The following is a 21,282-nucleotide window of genomic DNA, read 5'->3' on the forward strand; positions in this document are numbered from 1 at the left end:
CTGTCGATTTTCCGTTTCCCCGTGGCTATCAACGTGCTTTCACACTGGAATTTAGAGTGACTAGATCGAGAGGCACTATGCGGGCGCAGTCCATGCGCAGTATCGCAGTGACATGTCTGCTTCGACAAGGGTTACGTACGTGTGGGAAGTTTCATAAAAAGTTTCTACATGGCTCGACAAAAGAAGTATCTCTTCGTGTGCGTCGAAAACGAGACATTTATTTAACTCTCTACGAAATGGGTGTACTAAAACGTACTACCTCATGGGCTTCCCTAGTTCCCTTGCTGAATGCCACTTGGCCCTCCCAACTAAGCTCCCTTGTCCTCGCCCTTGTGTCCTGCTGGTCCTGGCAGGCCCTTGCTTTGCACTGACAAAATTCATTCCACCTAATCAAATGGACTTTGTTGAGGTGTGCGTGCCCATTTGTGATTATTTGGTTTACTTCTGTTGCTTATTTCCAACCAGGACAGGGTAAAAAGTACAATTCAAAGTCAATTTCAATAATTTTATTCTTGTTACATGAATCTAGGCAGTATTTTAAAAACATGCAATAACATGGTGCAAGAAAATGTTGAATATTTGAAAATTTCCTAATTTCATACTTTAACAACAGTATCAACATTTCTGTGCTTAACACATGAACTTCCTATTTTTATTGCACAAATGCATTAATTTGACTAACCAGTTAAAACTGGCACTCTCAAGTGAATGGGTCCGTTCACAAGTGAAATTCAATGTGCATGTGATCATGCTTCTCTTTCCACAATATCACTTGCACACATACTCGCATTGACACATTCATATCAATATTGTGCACCTAGGTCTAATCGAGTCATTAATTTGAACATCTATAACATGGGTGCAATAGTTAACGTTTTAAAAAAAATTATCAACATAAACATAAAATATTTAATCATTAAAGATAATTCAAAAAATTTCAAATCTACTTGGACTATAAATAGTTTCCACTAAAGTCTATGGACAAGAGTTGTAAAAATAGAAGAACCATACAGCTAGTCGTCTTAGGGAATAGTCTATTAGGCCTTTATAAATGATTTGAATTTGCTTGAACCATCTTGCAAATGAGTAATTTTTTTAAGGTTTTAGACTAAAGATTGGTTGGAGCATTGATTAAGAAGGCTTCGCATAGCTTTCATGGCGAAAATATGATGGTTTATTACTTTATGGAAGGAATAGATAACTCCTGGACTTCAGTAAAACAGTCAGAGGACAGCTGGCTCAATATTAATTGACACCTAAATCTGTCTGGTTATAATATACAAAAGAAAAACAGATACAAACTTCACATTCATAGACATTAGTCAACTACTAGAAACACTTGTGAAACTTAAATGGTAGAATCACATAACTAAGAAGACAGTACAGCTTGCAGCTAATACAGCCGGCAATGTGCTGCCAGACTCTAAACAAAATAATTGAAATATACTTATCTTTGTACACATTTTGCTTAGATATTAGTCCACAACATTTTCACAACATGATGTAGCCTCCATACACAATACAAAGCACCAAATTTTCAGCAGGGTTCCTTACATACCATTTTATGCTAATTCAGGAACACTTATGGAAGGAAATGCATCCATGCTAGACTACATCCTGTTATAGATTGGAGTGTTAAATTAAAACAATTCTTAGTCTATGAGAGCGATGTACAACATCTTTAACAGTATCTGCTTTAGAGACCAGATAAAACTCATTAAATAAGAAACACTGCAACTACTACTCTGACTGAACTTGATAGGACATTGTCATGTGGCCTTGGTCTCTAAAGCTGAGCTGTATTTAGCATTTTCACCTGATTCATACTTGATATTGAAAATCAAGATGCAGGTTCCACACTTACATGATATGTGATTGGATATTTTGGTGGTCACATTCTTTCTTATAACAATACTTACAACTAGCATGAAATAATCTTCAAAAAAAATATTTAAAAAAAGTAACAATGCTGACCGGTTTTCAAGAACAAAGGCAAGCTAAGTGGAAGCCTGTAGTTTACCAGACAGACGCACTACCATCTTGATCTGATACAGAGAAGTTTGGTTTCACCAGCTGCTTTGTCTGTTGAGACTCTCTCTACTTCACTGCACTCTTTAAGAGCATAATGATTGCTCATGCAGAAAAACGAAAGTGAGTTAAATGTGAGCAGTAAGAATTTAACACAATCAAAAGTATTGAAAGATTTAAAATAATAGTTTTAAGACAATTTAGGCAAGAGAAAAGAATACAAACAAAGCACTCAATACACATCCAGTCATGTCATGACAGTAGTGAGATATCTCAACAGATTACAACCAATCAGCTACATAGGTACTGTATATCACAGAAAAGAGCAGCTTGCAAGTATGATTGGCAATAAGAAAAACTGATCCGAATTTTAAATGTTGCAAGTACACAAACTAAAGTACATAGTTTTGAATCATTCAAGACAAATTACTGTTGTTAAATTCTTTAATCAGATGAAAAGGACAAACATAAGATGAGAAGTGAATCACAGGCACAATCTGCAGTGCAGAGCTCATTTCAAATTCGGGTCAGTAGGGTAAGAAAAGGTCCTATTTAATTAAAAATCTGAAATATTTTTCATTATTTTTCACAACCTATTTTTCCACGACTTTGAGTTCCATTACTCACTACTTACTCTAATATTTTCTAATTAGCTGTTTCATGATAGAATCAATAAGCTAAGTGTTACTGAGAGCTCTTCTGGCACCAGATTAAAAACGATAAATATCAATTTTGACAAGAGCATCCCTCTTTTACAATAAATCACAATCACAGTAACGGTGCATGGACTCTGGGTCCCAAGGAACAGCTTAACATTGATTCTCATACAGGGAAATCACTAATGATTCAAATAAATAAGTGACAACAAAATTGGACAGCAAGTCAAATCATCCAATACACTAAACTTGATTCGATGTTTTCTTGTTAAAATGTACAGGAATTGAACAGTCTTAAATCTACTAAAGAGGATTAAATAAGCATCATTTGCTGAGTCAACAAAAAGCAGAAGAGAAATTAGGCCATGTAGAAACAACTTAACAAAATGCGAGGAGTCATGAGGAGTACGGTGTCCAAGTCATTTTAGAAACATATTAGCAATGTCTTCAAAGATAGGAATGACAGAACCCAATCAAATTATGTGCATGAAGTTTAACACAGGCCAAACATGGCATTACCATAAACACTGACTACAACTGTAATTACAACAAAGGGACACACAAATCTGAAAAACAACACAAATTGTAAGAAGTGGGATGACAAAAAGACGGGAGTGAACTGACAAGTTGAGCTTTCTTGAAACTATTTTCACATTTACAAGCGTTATTCAGCATTGCAATGGAAAGAAGCAAATTTGAAAAACTTGCCCAAACTGGTCATGTGAATTAAAAGACAACACCTATATATTGCAGGCTTTGTGCAACTCACAATTTAACCAAATTGAATCCTATCTCTCATGCACATTGCAATTTCAGTCATATGCATGCAGCGCTTATTCACAGCCAAATTAAACTAAGAGGAGCAGGTGCCAAAAGCTCTGATTTAGACTTGAAAATGAAAGCCTTGCATTTCTTCCATGAAATGAGTCCTCTTGGGTACAACTTTCACTAAGATTTTTCTGGTTTTAAATATAATGTGTCAATCTGAAGGATACACAGGTAAGACATAATTAATTTCTACAGACTTACTTTGACTGTCACATTTTGCTTTTGTGTACTAAATTCAGTGCTTAAAAGCTTCTTGATTCAAAAATATATATATTTATATATAATCTATATAAAAAAGACTAAACATTGTAAACAATTAACAATACTATAAATACAAAATTTCAGCAACAATATTTGATGTATATCAACTATGAACAGGCACTTTATGAGAAGCAATTTTAATAGCTACATTTACATCATCTTTGGGAAAAATGTGTTTATGACTCCACTACGCAAATCTGCAAAATTTTATGAAGAGAAAGTTCATCACACATACATTAATACATTCGGGGAAACAAATTTAACAAGTTAACAATTCTAGTAGCATGACTTCCTCTGGAAGGGAAGCCATGAAAATATTGCACAAATACAAAACGAGAGGAAACAGTCAAAAACTATTGACTGAGTCATCAAAGTCCGTACATACAGCTATGTACATCTAATGATGCATAACGGCAGGAAATGGCAGGTTCACCAACTGCTTGGAGCTGAAGAGGAGAAGAGCAGCATCAGTTGGTCATCCATCACAGTTACGCAACCGCAGAATGCAGTCCCACATTACCTACCAACAAGCAGGTAGAAACAAAATTAGAGCCAATCTGACAACAGGAGCAGTGTGTAAGGATTGAGACTTCAATGTAAATTGTTTTACTTACTGATAGCAGGTGGAGTCAGATGAGCAGTGTTCACATATTCCAGTCCAGCCCACTGCAAAAATAGCAAAAAATGCTAACATGAAAAACAGAAGATAAGAATTTTTTAACATTAATAGTAAAGAAGACTCTGCACTACATAGAAATTGTTAAAGAATATTTTTTTGGCCAACTACTTGGTGCTACCATGTGAAGTTTGGCTCTGAGCAAACCCTACCCCTATCCTTCAATACCCAAGAAAATTTCAGTAAGTCCCAGTTAGCACCAACATATTTTTTCAAATTAAGAATGTCACATTATAAATATGCAACCTTGACCCCAATTTCACATGCAACAACATAACACTACAATAAAAAAAATTCTTTGGAGTAAGGGCCCAAGAGAAAACGACAGGAAAGCACCATACTAATTTGAAAAATTATTGATAGCCAACCACAAAACCGAACCTAAACCTCTAAGCAACAACTCCCACAGGAAGCAGTTGTCCTGAATATCTAACAATTAAACCACGCTTGATTGGATGTTTGAAGAGAGAACACATCCTTACAGATCACACTGCTGAACATAGCATTCAAACCATGCAACAAATAATGCTGTAATTTGAATGATGCAGAATTCATCACTCTACATGGAGAGAACACGGAAAGCAGATAGCATCAGTGCAATCCAACAGTAAAACTTGACAAGTTCCCTCCCCAAAATCAATTTTTTTAAAAAAATGTTAGTAAAAAAATAAATTAAAATTCAGTTGAGGGTGGTGGTTCACTAATTTACAAAAATAGGATCTTTTTTTTTTTTGTTGAAGGAGGGGGCAGATTCAAAATCTTTCATCCACCTAAAATACCTTGCTTGAAAAACCACGAGCCCAAAGACTACACACTAGAGGAGGCATGTCCATCAAACATGGCTTGACCACCACCCACAACTTTCCAACTACAAATCAAGATAGTCGTACAACTAAGAAGCAAACCATAAAGCCCAAATACCTCTGGAAAGCCTTGAAATAAGTTGAGCATATCGCCGTTAGGGCTAACCGAGAAGGGCAAGCCGGGCTGCGAGATTACCAGCGCGTGCGGGGCCCCAGGGTGAGGAGGGGGCCCCTGGAGAGGGCCCTGCATGGGTGCCCCCATAGGCGGGCCGGCCGGAGCCACCGCACTGGGGGGGATCCCTCCGCCGTAGTAGGACGTCGGGCTGACAGGAGGGGACGGGTAGGGCCAGTATATCATGGGCGGGTAGACGAAGGGGGCGGGAGAGGGTCTGGTCAGGGTGGGAATCACTTGGGCAGACTGCATGGCTGCAAAGTGGGAGAAGCTGCCCGGCGGGCCGAACTGGGGCGCCGGCAGCAGGGTGCCACCTGCAAACAAAACAAACAACGCACATTCACTACTTCGTCAACAACTAGCACAGTGACACTAGTAGTAGTAATAGCAGTCCAAAGTACACTAGTTCAGGGATAAAGGCAATTTGAGTTTTGAGATAAACTTTGCATTTAGAGAGACAATTTCTTTAAGGGCTGATTGGATTCATTTAGCTTGACACAAAAATTAATACGTCAACATGCAATGGAGGTGCCTATGGTACAAAGCAACATGAGCTAGCCGTGGGGAATAGACCCGCCTTGCCTGAGTGACACCAGGAATGAAATTTACCCAGTGAAAATTTACCCATAGTCGCAGAGCCCTCATGCAAAGCATATTTAACTGTACAATACATCTCTTTCCTAAGATTTCCACCAATAAATAAAAATGAAGAAACTAAGAAAATAGCCTCCGCTTATTTTTTTCAAGCACCACATGTGCATACATAAAATATCCAGTTAGTTAAGGAAGAAAGTGGGTACTTACAGGAGTAGACAGCCAGCAAGCCAGAATATCCCAACCGCCCATACGCCCGCAGAGTGCATTCCGCCACAAATTGGGTCAGAGCACCAAACGCACCAAAAACACCCAAACACCGATTGCACACTGCACCATATACCCTTCTGACAAATCACAACACAAAATATTGGACACACACTTTGTCTTGTCGATCACATGTCCTCATAGAAATGTTAGCATATCATTTTCCCAACCCATGATTTTAAATGATGTTGTGCCTTATGCACATGGTCTCCATGAAGACTTCTAGAGCATTATTCTAGCCAGCAACATGACACAGAATATTTGGGAACTGGTGTTCGGTTTACAATATTCCTAGTTGTTGTATGTATAGCTAGGTGCAAAAAGACCCTGGAGAAAAATTAATTCATGGAAAATTTCTTGACCAGTATATGCAGTCTTATCTTGTGATAGGTGTCAGTCAAAAATGACCTTCACAGAGGAAGTGTTTCTAAAAACTGAGTCCTTCCAACTAGGTTGCTTGTTAAACTATGAAGTTTGCAGTGCTGCTGTTAGATGCTGTCATTTCAAACCTTGCCATAAATGCCATACAAATCCTTTCCAAGTAAAGATTCACTTACAATCTGAAAGTAAGTGCAATAGAAAAGATAATTAAGATCAGGTAGGGGGGAGCAGCTTTGCACATATGCAGGTAATATTCTCAAAAGTAGCATAAACAAACAAAAAAATTCAAATTTTAAATAAATTAACAAAAATCTACAAATAAAACCATCCAAGAATACAACGAAACTCTTGCAACACAAGAAACAAAGTTTAAATGCACATAATACGTAGCTGTCTCATTTGCTTTTGGTCATTCTTCAAAAAAATTACGAAAAAGATTGGAATCTAGTGCAGAAAATAACAGTACTATTATTTCCAAGCCAGGTAACTAAAAGCAGCAACAGTAAGTGTCGCCTGAAAAATGAACAGAGCCCATCAAAACATAGTGGGAGCTTGAAGTGCAAAGACCAAACTCATGTTGTTATAAGAGTTTCATGAAATTTCCTGTATCAGGTTTCTGGACCTATCCATCCAATTCAGAATAAGGGAAACACTAATGCATTTTCAAAGCTGCACCTCCACCTCCAAGGCAAATGACAAGGTTAATTACAAACAGCACAGCAACCTTGGCACATTAGCATGCATAGGGCAAAGAAGAATCATTTAATCCACTTTGAACCTGTTGGTGCCACCCTGTTAAACCTGTTCCCAACAAGTGTGAGCACCTAAACCACACATGAGCAGGCACCGCCATAGCTGTCAAACTGATGAAGCTGGAGATTTATGAGAAAAAACAAGTGTTACATCAAAACAACAGGCTTTATTGTCATATGTTTAGATACAGAAAGTAGGGCATATGAAAGGGTAGAATCCACCTTTCCATTAGCTTCCGCTAGAACCAACCGCTCAGGCACAGAACAGGCGAAAAACACAAAATGCCTAACACACAGTACCACAGCACCACCACAACCACAGGAAGAATAACTACAGCAATTAAGTTCAGAGAAGCATTAACTGCATTGGTAAAAGGAAATAAAATGTTACGCTGAAAACTAAAGAAATAAAACAAAAAGAAAATCATAAAGCAGAAACCATTTGCATCATAACATAGTCCAACAGACACTGGAACAGGAGCAGTGTGAGTTGCAACCAAACATGTGGAAAAAGCAAACAATGAATATTATCAAGCAAACAATATTAGTGAGTGAAGGATGTGGTGGTACGTGGCAGTATCAAAACCGTAACCCAGAACATCGGCAGATATGAGTAAGCCAACATAAGAGCACTGGTTCAGCTAGCGAAAAGCCAATAGAAAGAACAGTCTATTCCATCTCAATTCACACGTAACATGTGAAAGAAAACAAGTACACAAAGTCACAAATGCAAGAAAACTAAATTAGTAAAATAAGGGAGGAATGATAAAAATACAGCTTAAAAAGAAATTAACATGTATATGAATAAATATACATTTTGAACTAAAGATGATTCTCTTTGACAGTTTCAGAACCAAAAGCAACATTACCCATTATCTTTCTTTACTTGAAATGAGTCAGTGAAATGATAGCTAAGGCTACAATTCTTTAATAAAAGAAAACCACATTAACAGCTTCACACACATTATTTTAGTCAAATCACAAAGCAGAGAAGGAATAACCCTTGAATGTGGCTGTAAATTTAGTGAAAGTGAATCATGACTGAAAGCATACCCCTCAAAAGAAAACAATAGGCAGTATGTGGAACCAACAATTTTAAGAGTGGGACAGGTTGCGCCTGCAACACCAAGCCACATTTCATACAAAATGTACACCAAAACCAGACTAAAAATAAATTAGCTAATCGAAGGCACACAAACCACTCCTCTGCTTCCACTAACTCGACAGAACGTCACTGCTGAATTGAATCAAGCAATCCACGTTCCAAACCAGACCCCATTCAGCCCGTAAGTAAAAAATGGTGATACTGACAATTCAGTGTATGAAGCAAGGGAGATGTCAAGCTAGCTCTTTATTGCTAAATTTTAGGCTGAAATGGAACAGCAGGACAGGATATACATTGTCTGGTATTTTATACCAAGGCAGTGTAGGCTACATCCCGTACACTCAGCATGCACACAATTTCACTTAAAAATTTCACCCACACACTCGTTGAGTTAATTCCTAAAAAAATCCATCATACTGACCACTTAAAATACTAATATCTGATGTAAAACCAAGTTCTCAGCATAACACCATGAAAAAAATAGACCCAGAGATGCTACCAATGTTGGTCAGAAGGAACTCTTAACTTTAAGTGCTTAAACTCACTGGTAAAACAAAAAATGCTAGGCAAAATGATAAAAGTTTAAACCTAACCAAAGATTACAGTACTGAAGAGAGTGAAAACTAGAAGCTAAGAAATGAAAAAGCATGAATAGTACACAGTTGCTGAAAGGAAGCACAACCAACATGGCATTAGACACTTGAAAATTATTATGGAACCTGAGGAATAAATAGCAGAAATTAAAACTGTCTAATGCCACCAATTCCAGCTCAATACAGAAAAAAAAACACCAATTTAATTGGGTATTGACGCATATTTCCATGACCACAAAACTGGTAGCATCCCTGTGGCGGTGAAATGCATCCAAGCCTTACAAGACAAAAATTAATGAGAAATGCAAGCAGGTCACTGAAGAGAATTCAGAATTAAAACTGTTGAGAGGTGCAGACGAATGAAAAGTAGAAATATACAGTGAACTGACAGATGGGGTTTAACCAAGAAGTTCCCAACAGAGAAAGCAGACACCCAAATCTAACAAGATACAAATTGTCTTTTTAATTAGTTATCAGTCGGCATGCTCTGTTACATTGGAGATCAATATTGAGAAAAGAGGCACTTCGGAATGGATTCCTTTTTCTAAAAAGGTTCTCTCTCTGGCTGTGGAAATCATTGTGATTCCTTCAAACTAAACTTAGACTTAAAGCAGCATGTGATTTCTGCTCAACTACTGCCCTGATGAATAATAAATGTTCATTCAATATGACATATCACAGAAGGCTCTGCAGTTAATTGATTTCCTTCATTACTACAATATAATATCAAAGACAGCTACAAAACAAAAATACTTACTAGAAAATAATGGCAAAATGACACTGAAAACTGTGCCAAATTTGCATTTGCCACACAAATGGAAGCACAAATTGCAAATATTAAAACAAACTGGAATGTAAATTGATTATAATTAGGGTGACGTAAGTACAAGGCGTAAGTACACTTTTATCACTCCTCACCAACTACTATAAACATCACGGCAGTTGAGAACAGCTGCTATAAGCACAAATGGAGCATGATCAAGCTCCATGATAATTAACACATAACTAAGTCTTGACTCTCAAAATCTAATCCACTTACAAAGTGAGAAAGAAATCAAAAGGATAAAATATCTGCATTATAAAGTTAAACTTGATAAGGGCCTATTGAATTAAACTTATCACAGTATTCAAAATATTGTACATAAAAAAATATTTGAATCTTGAAGTGAAGTGAAAAAACAAAAAACTAACAAACAAAACAAATAAAGGCACTGTTTAACACTGACATTCAAAACTACTAGGACGGGTCTCGGCGCCATGCTCCAAGCCCAATTCATTCAACCGTAAGCACTTTTAATGTCTTAAGTACGCTAGGCATAAGATCCAGAGAGCCAGTCACGAAATGCAAATTTACATGGTGGGGTAGAACTGAGCCTGATAGGGAGGGAGAGCAGATTGCATGTACGAGAGAGCCGCCGCCGAGGCCTGTGGCGACTGAGAGGACTGCCACTGCCTCTTGAGTGGCAGCTGGGTCGAGTCTGCGGGGAAAGCGTTCTCCCACGACCGCTTCATGCCCATGGTGCCCATGGAGCCCATGCCCGCCATGAGCGCGGCGTTCGAGCCGGCCGGGGACTGCACTAGGGGCGACAGGGGGCTTTGACCAGCGTTGGCGGACGCGCCGCCGTGGCCGCCGTGGACGGAGGCGTTGGGAGGGGGCACCTTGGGGTGGTACTGGGGCATGCGCGACGCCTGCGAGGCCTGCGTCGCGTTGAACAGGTATACCGGCTGCGCGCTGCCGCCTAGGCTGCCGCCAACCCCCACCCCCTGCGGGTAATACGGCAGCTGCATGGGCATGGACACGCCCTTGCTTGACACGCTCTGCGGCATGCTGTTGGAGTTGGCGAGCGAGAACGAGGCATTGCCACTGGACGAGGCCACCGAGGACGAGGACACGGCCGAGATGGGAATCAGAGCCCTCTGCGACGCGCCCTGCGCCGCCCCGAGCGACCCGCCCAAGGCCCCGCCCAGCGCACCGTCCCAGCCCTTGGCCCCGGACACGTTGACGGCCGCCAGGGCCGCGGCCAGGTGCTGCTGCTGCGCCTGCTGCGCCGCGGCCAGCGTGTTGAGCCACAGGTTCTCCTGCTGCGCCTGCTGCTGCCGCAACGCCTGCTGCATCTGCGCCTGGACCAATATGTGCTGCTGCGCGGTGGCCACGCCGGCCACGCCGGCCACGCCGCCGGGGAACAGGGGTGGGTCCCACGGCATCACCTGGCTGGGGGGCATCTGCAAGGGTGGGGGGTGGCCCAACACACCGGTGCCGGCGTGCGCGTGCCCGTGTGCGGGGTGAGAGTTGTGGGGCGGACCTGGCGGGGGGTAAGCCAACGTACCGGGAGACAGTAAGGTGGTGGCGGCCGCCGCCTTGGCCGGGGAAACGGGTCCGCCCGTCGGGATGCCACCCGCGATCACCAAGTGCATGTCCTCGCCAGAGCACTGGAACACCTCAATGTACCGCTGCTTCTTGCCGAAGATCATGTACCGGTGGTGCTTCTGCTGCGCCGCCATGGCAGCACTCAGCTCAGAGTCCATCTGGATGAACGCTTCACCTGAAGGCTGACCCTAAATGACAAAGCGCAAACAAGTAATATTATTGACAAGGGGATTTTCATTCACCTGTGCAAAAGCAACTCTCATGTCGCATGATTTCATAAGACAACTCTACACTGCTATTCTCATGTTCAGTGGGGAATAAAAGGTAAATGGTTAGATTATTTGTAATCTGTTTTTACCTGTGCATTGAACACCATGTGAACACCTTGGTATACAATCGACTTGGCGTGGTCACCCAAAAACTCTAAAATGTTCTCCACTTGAGCTTCATATGGCAGTCCACGAAGTCGTATGCAGTCCTTCCTGGTACCCGTCGTCACAAACTGCTGAGGCAGCATTGGTAGGGGAAGGGAAGGGGCTGATACTGATTCATACGTTTTGGGATCCATTGATCTGTTCAAAACCTTAGGAGCGGAAAATGAAAAAAAGTTACAATTTGTATTAAAGATGCACTGTAAACAGACTGGTGTGAGTGAATCACCAAAATAAAAAATGTCACCAACCTGTTGTACTTCTGCAGTCGTGCTTCGGAAAAGTTCTATGTAACGTGAACCAATAAGCTCTCTGTGTTTACTAATAGCCTTTGCTCCATCCTCGTCATGTGCAAATAACACAAAAGCATCACCTGTTGCTCTTTTGTCAGGTTTTTTCACAAATAACACACCATCTTCTCCATCCATGACTTGACATGAGTTCTCTCCCGATTCAAAGAACTCAAGCTAAAAACAAATAATTATTATTAGTCAGGCCCAGCAAAAGTACCCATTGCAGAAAGAACGTGAGAAAAACTCACCACTTGCTTGGCTGTGCATTCATAAGGCAACCCTCTCATTCGGATGATGACCTGAGCCCCCCTTGACAGGAATGCCTCGGCCTCCGAATTGTTGCCTCCAGCAACAGCAACGAATTCAGATCCATTTGCTTTATATATCTCTATGTACCGGTTGGAAAGATGATGTTTGTGTCGCCCTAGCGCCATGTCTCTGTGTTCTTGGTTAACAAATCGAACCAAAGCCTCGCCGTTCCTACGTCCTTGAAGGCTTAAGCAAAGGGCTACACCACCTCTGTAATCAAAACAGAAAGAAACATTAATAAAAAGGCATTTTAATTATCCAAACAATCAGTTTAAAGCAGACACATGACATACTTTGCAACATTCAAGCCTCTAAAGAATTTGGCAATATCTTGATCAGAGGATTGCCAGGGAAGCCCTCTTGCGCGAACTACACAATTATTATCGACTTCTTCATTCTTTGAGCTGTAAGGACAAACCAGACCGATCCATTAGTTTCGTTTCTCGCCCTGACACACAGTTGGGGCGAAGCGGTGGCCGCCGCGTGTGCGCCAGAGGACACACCTGCTCACACAGGCCGCCTCTACTTACCATATGCCAGGTTCAAGTCGTAGTTCCACCGTTTCAGGATTGTCAAAGCAGTATCCTGCAACAGAGCAAACGAAAACCAAGTCAGCCGCCAATCAACCTCAGGACGTCCTCATCCACAATCTCGAGCGATCTAGAGCCCACAAAGGGACGCCAAAAGCAATCTGGCCGGCCGAATTATTATTTTAACGACTCTAGATAAGGATAGCGCGCCCGCGCCTCGCGCCGCGCGACGTGTCGGAGGCACTTGAGGGACCGGCCCCAGCAAGCCACGCCACTCGCAGGGCGTAGCAGGGCGGGCACTTGCGACCTGCACCATGCCTGCCGCCAGACCGATTCCGAGAGTCGTTTTCGTCGCTCTGTCTCCCTCGCACTCATGGGGCGTCCCGTACAGGAGCGAGAGAGACCGCGCGACGAAAACGACTCTCGGAATCAGTCTACTGCACCGCGCCACTAGCGCGATGCGCTCTGCAGCGTGGGCTGTTATTTCGACGAGCACAGCACTCGACTTGGCCAAAGGGTACAAAGCCGCGGTCGCAACGCGCGCTCCCATCTCTACTCAGACGAGCGGCCAATGCGCCCCCCCCCCCTTTTCCCCTCCAGTAGGTTGCGCGTTACGCGAGCAAAGCAGAACTGGAGCCGCATTTTTCCAACGACTGGGAGTCACCTCCCGGAGAAGGCAAAGCCTCGTCGAACGCGACACGGATGACGCGCTCGCTCCAGGCCTCCAGGCCGCCGGCCACTCCATTGTGTCCAATGTTGCGACCGAGGCATTTGGGCGAAAGGGCGCCAGCCGCGTTCCAAGCCCCCGGCCGCCGTCCAGGCTAGGCTAGGCTGCTCGGACGCACAGTGGGCCAGCAACCGGTGCAGGCGGCCAAAATTCTAGACGCGTTTTGAGCTCCAGAGTCGCTAAATGGGACTCGAATTGAACGAGTGACCCCACCAATGGATTGCTCTCCGACCGAGGAATCCATGGGTGGGATCACACGCTCGGTTTGAGTCCCATTTAGCGTTTCTGGAGCTCAAAATGCGTCTGGAATTTTGGCCGCCTCCGCCGGTTTCTGGCCCACTGTGGGACGTCCAGCAGATGCTGGAGCAGGCAAGGGGTGAAAGGGGAAGGCAATTCTCCGACCTGTTTTCGAACGTCACCGAAACAAAAACAAACGCGCCAAAAAAATACACATTGCTCACGAACTTATCGCATTACATGGCAAGTTTCATTGGACTGCGGACTCACGACTATCGAGAGGAGGTGGGGGAGGGGGCCAGCGTGGTGCCATGAACTGCACAGTGGGCCAGAAGACCAGTGGAGGCGGCCAAAACTCTAGACGCGTTTTGAGCTCCAGAGTCGCTAAGCAGGACTCGAAGCGAGCGTGTGACCCCACCAATGGATTCCTCGTTCGGAGAGCAATCCATTGGTGGGGTCACACGTTCGGTTCGAGGCCTATTTAGCGACTCTGGAGCTCAAAACGCGCTTAGAGTTTTGGCCGCCTCCACTGGTCTTCTGGCCCACTGTGAACTGCCGCCCCGTCGGCCTAGTCGCCCGGCGCGGCTAGAAGCGCGGCTGGAAGCGCGGCCTGCCCCCGGCACCGCTGTGGCACCGCACCTGTGCAGTGCAGTGCCTTGCCGTGATAAGCCCACAATAGCCAGTGGCCTCTCCACTCCCCCCCCCCCTCCTTTCGAACTCGCTGCAACGTTCCTGGCGGCCGATAAGGCAGTGGGTGCACGGTGGTGCCCGGGGGGACCGACACGGCGGCACGGCAGGCCTGCCCTGCACGCCCCGCCGGCACCTCCAATCGTATCCGCCCCCGCGGCCGGCCAGCCCGCCCCGCCCCGCCCCGCCCCCCCGCCCCGCCCCGACGCAACGACCGCGCCGGCAGCGGGTCGCACAGTGGTCACACGGCGAGGGGGGCTGACGCGGGCTGACGTACTGACGCTGGCGGCAGAGACGCCGAGTTTCTCCCTGCGCACTGCAGCCAGCTCCCAGCTCACTCCGAAGCATCGTCGTCACTGTCGCCGCCCTCATGGGGCGTCCCGTAGGTGCCCATAGGGCCGCGACACAGACGAAACGACCCTGCGCTGCGACGTGCGCGATGCCTACCGCGAGAGGGATGAAGCCATTCCCTCACTAGAACCACCCCGCTGTCGAACAGCCGCAAGAGGGGAGGGGAGGGGAGGGGTGTGGCGGCGATCGCACAGTGGGCCAGAAGACCGGTGGAGGCAGCAAAAACTCTAGACGCGTTTTGGGCTCCAGAGTCGCTAAACAGGACTCGAACCGAACGTGTGACCCCACCAGTGGATTCCTCGTCCGGAGAGCAATCCATTGGTGGGGTCACACGCTCGGTTCGAGTCCCATTTAGCGACTCTGGAGCCCAAAACGCGTCTAGAGTTTTGGCCGCCCCCGCCGGTCTTCTGGCCCACTGTGGATCGCACGCTGCTGACGCTGACGAACGACAAACCTCGCCAGTCTTTGCCACGTTTCCGTCGGCTTTGGGCGCAGGGCCCTCGGCAGGGCCGCCCGGCCACGCACGGCGCGCGGCAGGTGGAGGGGCCTAGAGCCCACGACGCCGCGTCGCGACGCCGGGCCGCCACCGTGGCCCCGCATACGCGGCCTCGTTTACCACCCGCCTTGAACCTCCGCACCGCGACGCAGGGTCACACCACCCCCACGGCCAGGGTGAGGGTGAGGGTGGGCAGCCCACCGCCAGCCGGCCGAGGTGCAGCGAGCACAGAGCGACCGAACGAGTCTTGTGAAAGAGCCAGCCTGTCGACTGATTCCGCGGGCCGCCTTCGTCGCTCTGTCTCTCTCGCACCTATACGGGACGCCCCACGAGTGCGAGAGAGACAGAGCGACGAAGGCGGCCCGCGGAATCAGTCGACTGCTGCAGCCACGCCGCCGCGCCAAAGGCAATGCACCCTTCCCCCGTGCCAGAGCGTGCCCCTTCCGGCAAGCTAGAGGCAAGCCAGGGGCCGCGGCCAGACGGAATGCCCCACGTCAGCAGGCCCGTTCCGAGCTGGAGGCCTCTCTCGCTCTCGTGGTGCGTCCCGTGCGGGTGCGAGAGAGACAGGCCTGCCGCGATCCTGGATCGCCGAGTGGGCGCTTGCCCGCCGCCCTCGCCGCGGCTGGGCTACAGGCGCTACAGGTGGCGGCAGGCAACAGGCGGCGCGGTTCGGCCTCCACGCCGAGAGGTCACGCCCCAGCCCCGGCCGGGACTCGCCGATACTGGAATGTCCTGCGGAGAAAAGGGGGGGGGGGGCAACCCGTGCAAAACACTATCGGCACGCCGCCGGGCTGCCCGCCTGCCCGTGTTTGTTTCGAGGGCCGGCAGACTCATTCCGAGGGGTCGTTTCGTCGCTCTGTCTCTATCGCACTCACGGCGCGCCCCGTGCAAGTGCGAGTGAGACAGAGCGAAGAAGCCCCGCCGGCCGGTCCGGTCCGGTCTGGTCGTCGTGCCGTGCTATCGCCGCGTCGTGTCGCGTCGTGTCGCTGCCGCGGCACGGCGGGCAGGCCTGGCTGCACCGTCGCGACGCCGCCACGCCACGCCACGCCGCGGCCCGGGGCCCAGGCCAACCAAACGCCCCGACGCGACGGCCCCTGACGTGCGCGCTTGCACAGGTGGCACGCCAGCCTGCAGGCCGACTCCGAGGGACGTTCACGTCGCTCTGTCTCTCTCGCACCCAAGGGGACGCCGCACCAGTGCGAGGGAGACAGCGACGAAAACGACTCCGCCGCCACAGCCCAGCAACCAAACGGCCGAGGGGGAAATCCAAGCGACAATCACCACCGCCCCCTCGTCCTCGTCACTGACATGACACGAGACGCGGCTGGGACACGTCACTCGAATTCCAGCCCCCGCCCCCTTCCCTTGCTCGCATCCCCACACGATTTCACGGAGACTCCGAGACGCCGCTCCGCCAGTGCTCCGCCAGTGCTCGCTTCTGGCTTGAGCGCCACATGGCTCATGGTGCCCATTGGGCCTGGCTAGCTTGATTCATGCCGTTGAGTTCGGTTCGGTCGAGGCCCTACTCGGCCCTCGGCTCAGCACGGCCAACGCCACTCGGTGCGGGAAAGGAAAGGAGAGGGTCGCCGCTGTTACGAAATGGCAGCGCCCAGAGGGGAATAGAAAAAGAATCTCGACGACATTAAAGTGCACATCGACAACAGCGAACGGACGCTCACTGCCAGATAAGACAATCAGCGCTGTCCAACCAAATAAAATGTAAAGTCAGACTCGAGAAAACATTCTCCCCGCTGGGCCGGGCGGACGGGACGGGACGAGACCGCCTGTTGCTCCACTGCTCCACAGCGGCGGCGCTGAGGCGCTGCGGCGGGGCGCTAGGGGGTTAGGTTGGACGGACACAACCCCGCGGCTGTTCCAGCTTCGGGCTTCCCACGACACCCCAGCGAACGCCTCGGCGAATGCCCACACACCCCACACGTCCGCTGTCTCTCTCACTCAAGCCCACCAGCGCGGCACGAGTCTTGAAGCACTCACACTGACAGAAACAGAACCGGGCAGCCACACGGCGGTGTGTCGACGAACCACAACAGAACAGACTTGGTACTCGGTACTCGTCGACTTGGCTGTCTGGCACGTTCACTCTGGCACACTGTTCGCGACGGGCGTCAACTCACACAACAATAACAGTCCATAAACGCATACGGACAAAACAAGACTAGCTCTGCACGAGACGAGGCGTCGTGTCGCGTCGCGCTGCGTCGATAGAGATCGCTGCGCAGTCCGTCTCCAACTGCCGCCGGGCCGGGCGGCGGCGGCGGCGGGGCGGCCAGGCCGGGCTGCCAGGCAAGAGCGGCCCAAGTCCGTCACAGCACTGCAACCCCCCTCCCCTCCCCCGCCCCACGCCCCCCACGCCCCGCCACGCCCCGCACCAGCAGCGGGCACCACGTGGCTGTCGCTGAACTGGTGTACTGGTACTGCCGATCGGCGCCTTAGGGCCTCGAGGGCCAGGGCCTAGGCTCTCTAGTTCCCAAAGGGAACGGAAGGGCGCAGTGAACAGGCAACAGCCGAGCGGTTCAGAGTCGTTTCGTAGCCGTCTCTCTCGCACCTATATGGCACGCCCCATGAGTGCGATGGAGCGACCAAAGCGACTCCCGGAATCAGTCTGCTGAAGACTTCTGAATCGCTCGATAGGGTTCGCCCATTCACCACAGAACTGATGGCGGCGCAGCGGGGGGTCAACCACCACGGACCTCACTCCGCCAACACCTAACCCGAATCTGGAAAAGTTTTCTTGATCCGTGGAGGAGGGGGGGGGGGGCATCGAGCAGTGCCCATGCGGACTGCACTGCAAATTGGCACGTACGAGCCCTTATTGACGAAGGCGACACGGCATCGGGGCCGCGCCAGGCCGAGGCCGAACTCGGGCCGAACGACCAGAGGCCAGGCGGCCGGCGGCTAGAGGGGCGGCTGCATCCGAGTCGCGCGGACGCGTGCGGAAAGAGTCAACAAGGCCGAGAAGCACGACGACGGACGACGGTGTGGGGTGGGGCACTGCCAGTGCACTGCCTGCGCCTGCACATGACGGGGCATGACTCGGGCCAGAGACCTCTAACCTGTTCACGTGAGCAGTCTCTGCTGCACTTCTAGCCCTCTAGGACTGGAACCAAACGCATACCCAATGGATTCCCTGCTCGTTGGACTCGAATCCCATTTCGGGACTGTCGGGCTGAACCCAGTGACTCCGAGAGTCGTTTTCGTCGCTCTGTCTCTCTCGCACACGCGTTCGGATGCGACAGAGACACACGAAAACGACTCTCGGAATGAGTCTGCAGTGCCGACTGCAGTGCCCCGTGAGCGCGGCGTGCCCGGCGTGCGCGGCCATAGAGCAACATGGCATACCGTGCGCGGCGATACACTAGTCATTCGGCCGTGAAGCAAGGCGAAGCAGGGCGACCCCATCAAGTGTCAATTCGACGTGAGGAGGCTGCTCGCTCGCTGCTCGCTGGCGGGGGCCGAAGAGGCCAATACTACGTCACACAGTGCCACTGACTGCCCCCCCCCCTCCATTTCCCGAAACGCATGCGGGTGGCGGGGGAGGGGGTGCAGGGAAGGCCAGAAAGGTGACGACGCCGCAGAGACCGACATACGTCCCCGTTGACCCATTTTAGCAGACGAGCGAGAGAGAAACAGTGCCGACAGAGCAACCCGCCCGCCCAGCGCGCATCTCCCAACGTCGAGCTCCACCGCCCCTCGAAGATGTACGACCCACTAGGCACACTAGACCCTCGAGACGGAAACGATCGGAAGCAAAAAAGCAGGACCACGCCACCGCCTGATGCCCGGCAGCCCGGCAGCGCGGCAGCCAGGCGGCGGGGTCCTGGGGGTCACACCGCGCCGCAGCGCCGCAGACTGATTCCGATTACAGAGGCTCCGTCTCCCTCGCACTCCGACGGGAGGCCAGGGCGGCCAGGGGGCGCGAGAGAGACAGAGCGATCCAAGGACCGTTCGGAATGGGACTGCAGGCAGAAGGCTCCGATACGATAAGGCGACGCGTATCCTATTGGAGGCTGCCGCCGTGCCTTGCCGCCGTGCCTTGCCGCCGTGCCTTGCCGCACTGGCGCGTCGCCCCGGCTTGGATATCGCGTATCTGTCCCCAAGGCGGCGGGGACGCGGCGGGCAGCGGGGCCAGCGCCTCCACCGCGGCCGCGCCCGAAACCAGTGATAGTGACGATGACGGCAACAAACCAAAAACCAAAACCACCCAGAGAGCGCGCAACGGAAGCGAGCCGCGCGCTCCTGAGTCCCGTCTGTCTCCCTCCAGGCTGGCCCAGGCTGGCCGAGGAATACAAGGAAGGAAGCGCCGACAGACGGCCGATGATGCGCTTCCAACAGAAAACACGACTCCCGCCTTCCCGTGTCATGTTCAACTGGCGGGGCGGGGCGGGGCGGGGCGGGGCGGGGCGGGGCGGGGCGGGGCGACGTCCAGAATCGCCACAATAAGCGCCGCCAGTCGACACCGCCGCGTTGCAACGCGCAGCGCGGCGTGTTGCAAAACGCCAGCGGCCCGACGGCGAGCACGCCAAGCACGACCACGCCGTCAACGCGCTGCGCTGCTGGCGCCGCGTAGCCGCGTGGCCGCGAAGCGCAGCGGTGGCGGAAAGCAGGGCAACGCGCAGTAGGCGGGGCGCAGAGGGAGCCGCGGCCGACATGCACCTGTAAACGCACCCCAGGCCTCCAGGCCCCGCAGGGAAAGAGGGAAGGGCGACTAGTGTAACCGGTACTGCTGTTCACCCATCTAGGCTAGGAGAGGCACGCGGCCATGATGACACAACGGGGAGGCTGCACGTGCGTGTCCGCGTCTTCTGCCCAAGCGTCGTCGGCAACCTACCTCCACCGAGATGAGGCACTAGCGGGGCGGCTAGAGAGCAGCCGTGGGTGGCATGGCCAAGCCGGCTGGGCCGGGTGAACCGGGGGCGGCCCGGGTCCCGAGGCCCCGCACTACCCACCGCTAGCCACAAGTGACGGGGCTCTCTTATCGGGCCACTCATATGATTGCCAAGACAACAGAAGGAACAGATATCCTGATGGGACTCGACGCAACGGCACAACAGCGCCCACAAGGGGAGGGGGTCTTAATGATCATGTAAGTGCGGGGGTATCGCAACGCAGATTTATCAGTGTGGGAGGAGGGGGCAGGGGGCGGACTCCCCGACGTCCCCTGGGCACGGCGTCGGCTCGTCGGCCCTCCATCCACGGCCGCCCTGACCAAGACGCGGCCAACGGAGTCCGTCTCCAACGTGGCCTGGATCGTCGTGTACTCACCGTCGGCTATCAACCTGTGGACGATGTTGACCATGTCTTTGGCTTCTTTCACGTAAAACTCGTTCTCCGTGTCGAATGTCATGCTTATATCTGGAAGAGAGAGAGTCAAGGATCCTCACAGAAACAGCGGAGCAAATCAATGGAGCAAAACACAAGCAGGGAAGTACCACAGGGAGCCCGTCCTAGAGGGAGGTCGCATGGATAAAACGCGGCTTCGGAATAGTAGTAAGTAGGTTCCGAAGTCATTATTTCAAACGTGAATTCAAGGAGAGTATGGTCATTTTTCTTCCAGGCTCTGAGTGGCACCCATCACACAGCCTTCAGCTCGGCCTTGGCGGCGTCGATGCAACGCCAGGCTCGAGAGGCTATCGCGCGGATCGCGAGACAATTCCGCGCGTCGTGTGAATCCGCCAATCCTCCAATCCGCCACGGCGAGCAGGGTAAACAGCTGGAC

General features: G+C 49.9%; 1 protein-coding gene across 5 annotated transcripts in view; it reads right to left on the reverse strand.

Moving 5' to 3' along the window:
* Positions 1-491: 491 nt before the first annotated feature.
* LOC117646005 (RNA-binding protein fusilli) overlaps positions 492-21,282 on the reverse strand; it is a 40,787-nt gene continuing 19,996 nt past the window's right edge. The window contains exons 5-14 of one of the 5 annotated variants that reach the window (XM_034386623.1): positions 20,829-20,918; positions 13,048-13,102; positions 12,811-12,921; positions 12,457-12,727; positions 12,167-12,382; positions 11,843-12,067; positions 11,444-11,672; positions 5,419-5,738; positions 4,388-4,439; positions 492-4,293 (exon numbers count right to left, since the gene is read on the reverse strand). In XM_034386623.1, coding sequence (XP_034242514.1) covers positions 4,262-4,293; positions 4,388-4,439; positions 5,419-5,738; positions 11,444-11,672; positions 11,843-12,067; positions 12,167-12,382; positions 12,457-12,727; positions 12,811-12,921; positions 13,048-13,102; positions 20,829-20,918 — 1,601 coding nt within the window. In that variant the 3' untranslated portion in view covers positions 492-4,261. Of the gene's footprint in view, positions 4,294-4,383; positions 4,440-5,370; positions 5,739-7,565; positions 11,673-11,842; positions 12,068-12,166; positions 12,383-12,456; positions 12,728-12,810; positions 12,922-13,047; positions 13,103-20,828; positions 20,919-21,282 lie in introns of those variants that run through there. The other 4 variants (XM_034386624.1, XM_034386621.1, XM_034386622.1 and 1 more) reach the window with 4 other exon arrangements.

The sequence above is a fragment of the Thrips palmi genome, unplaced genomic scaffold (assembly GCF_012932325.1).
Source record: "Thrips palmi isolate BJ-2018 unplaced genomic scaffold, TpBJ-2018v1 HiC_scaffold_19, whole genome shotgun sequence".
NCBI classification, from domain to species: Eukaryota; Metazoa; Arthropoda; class Insecta; order Thysanoptera; family Thripidae; genus Thrips; species Thrips palmi.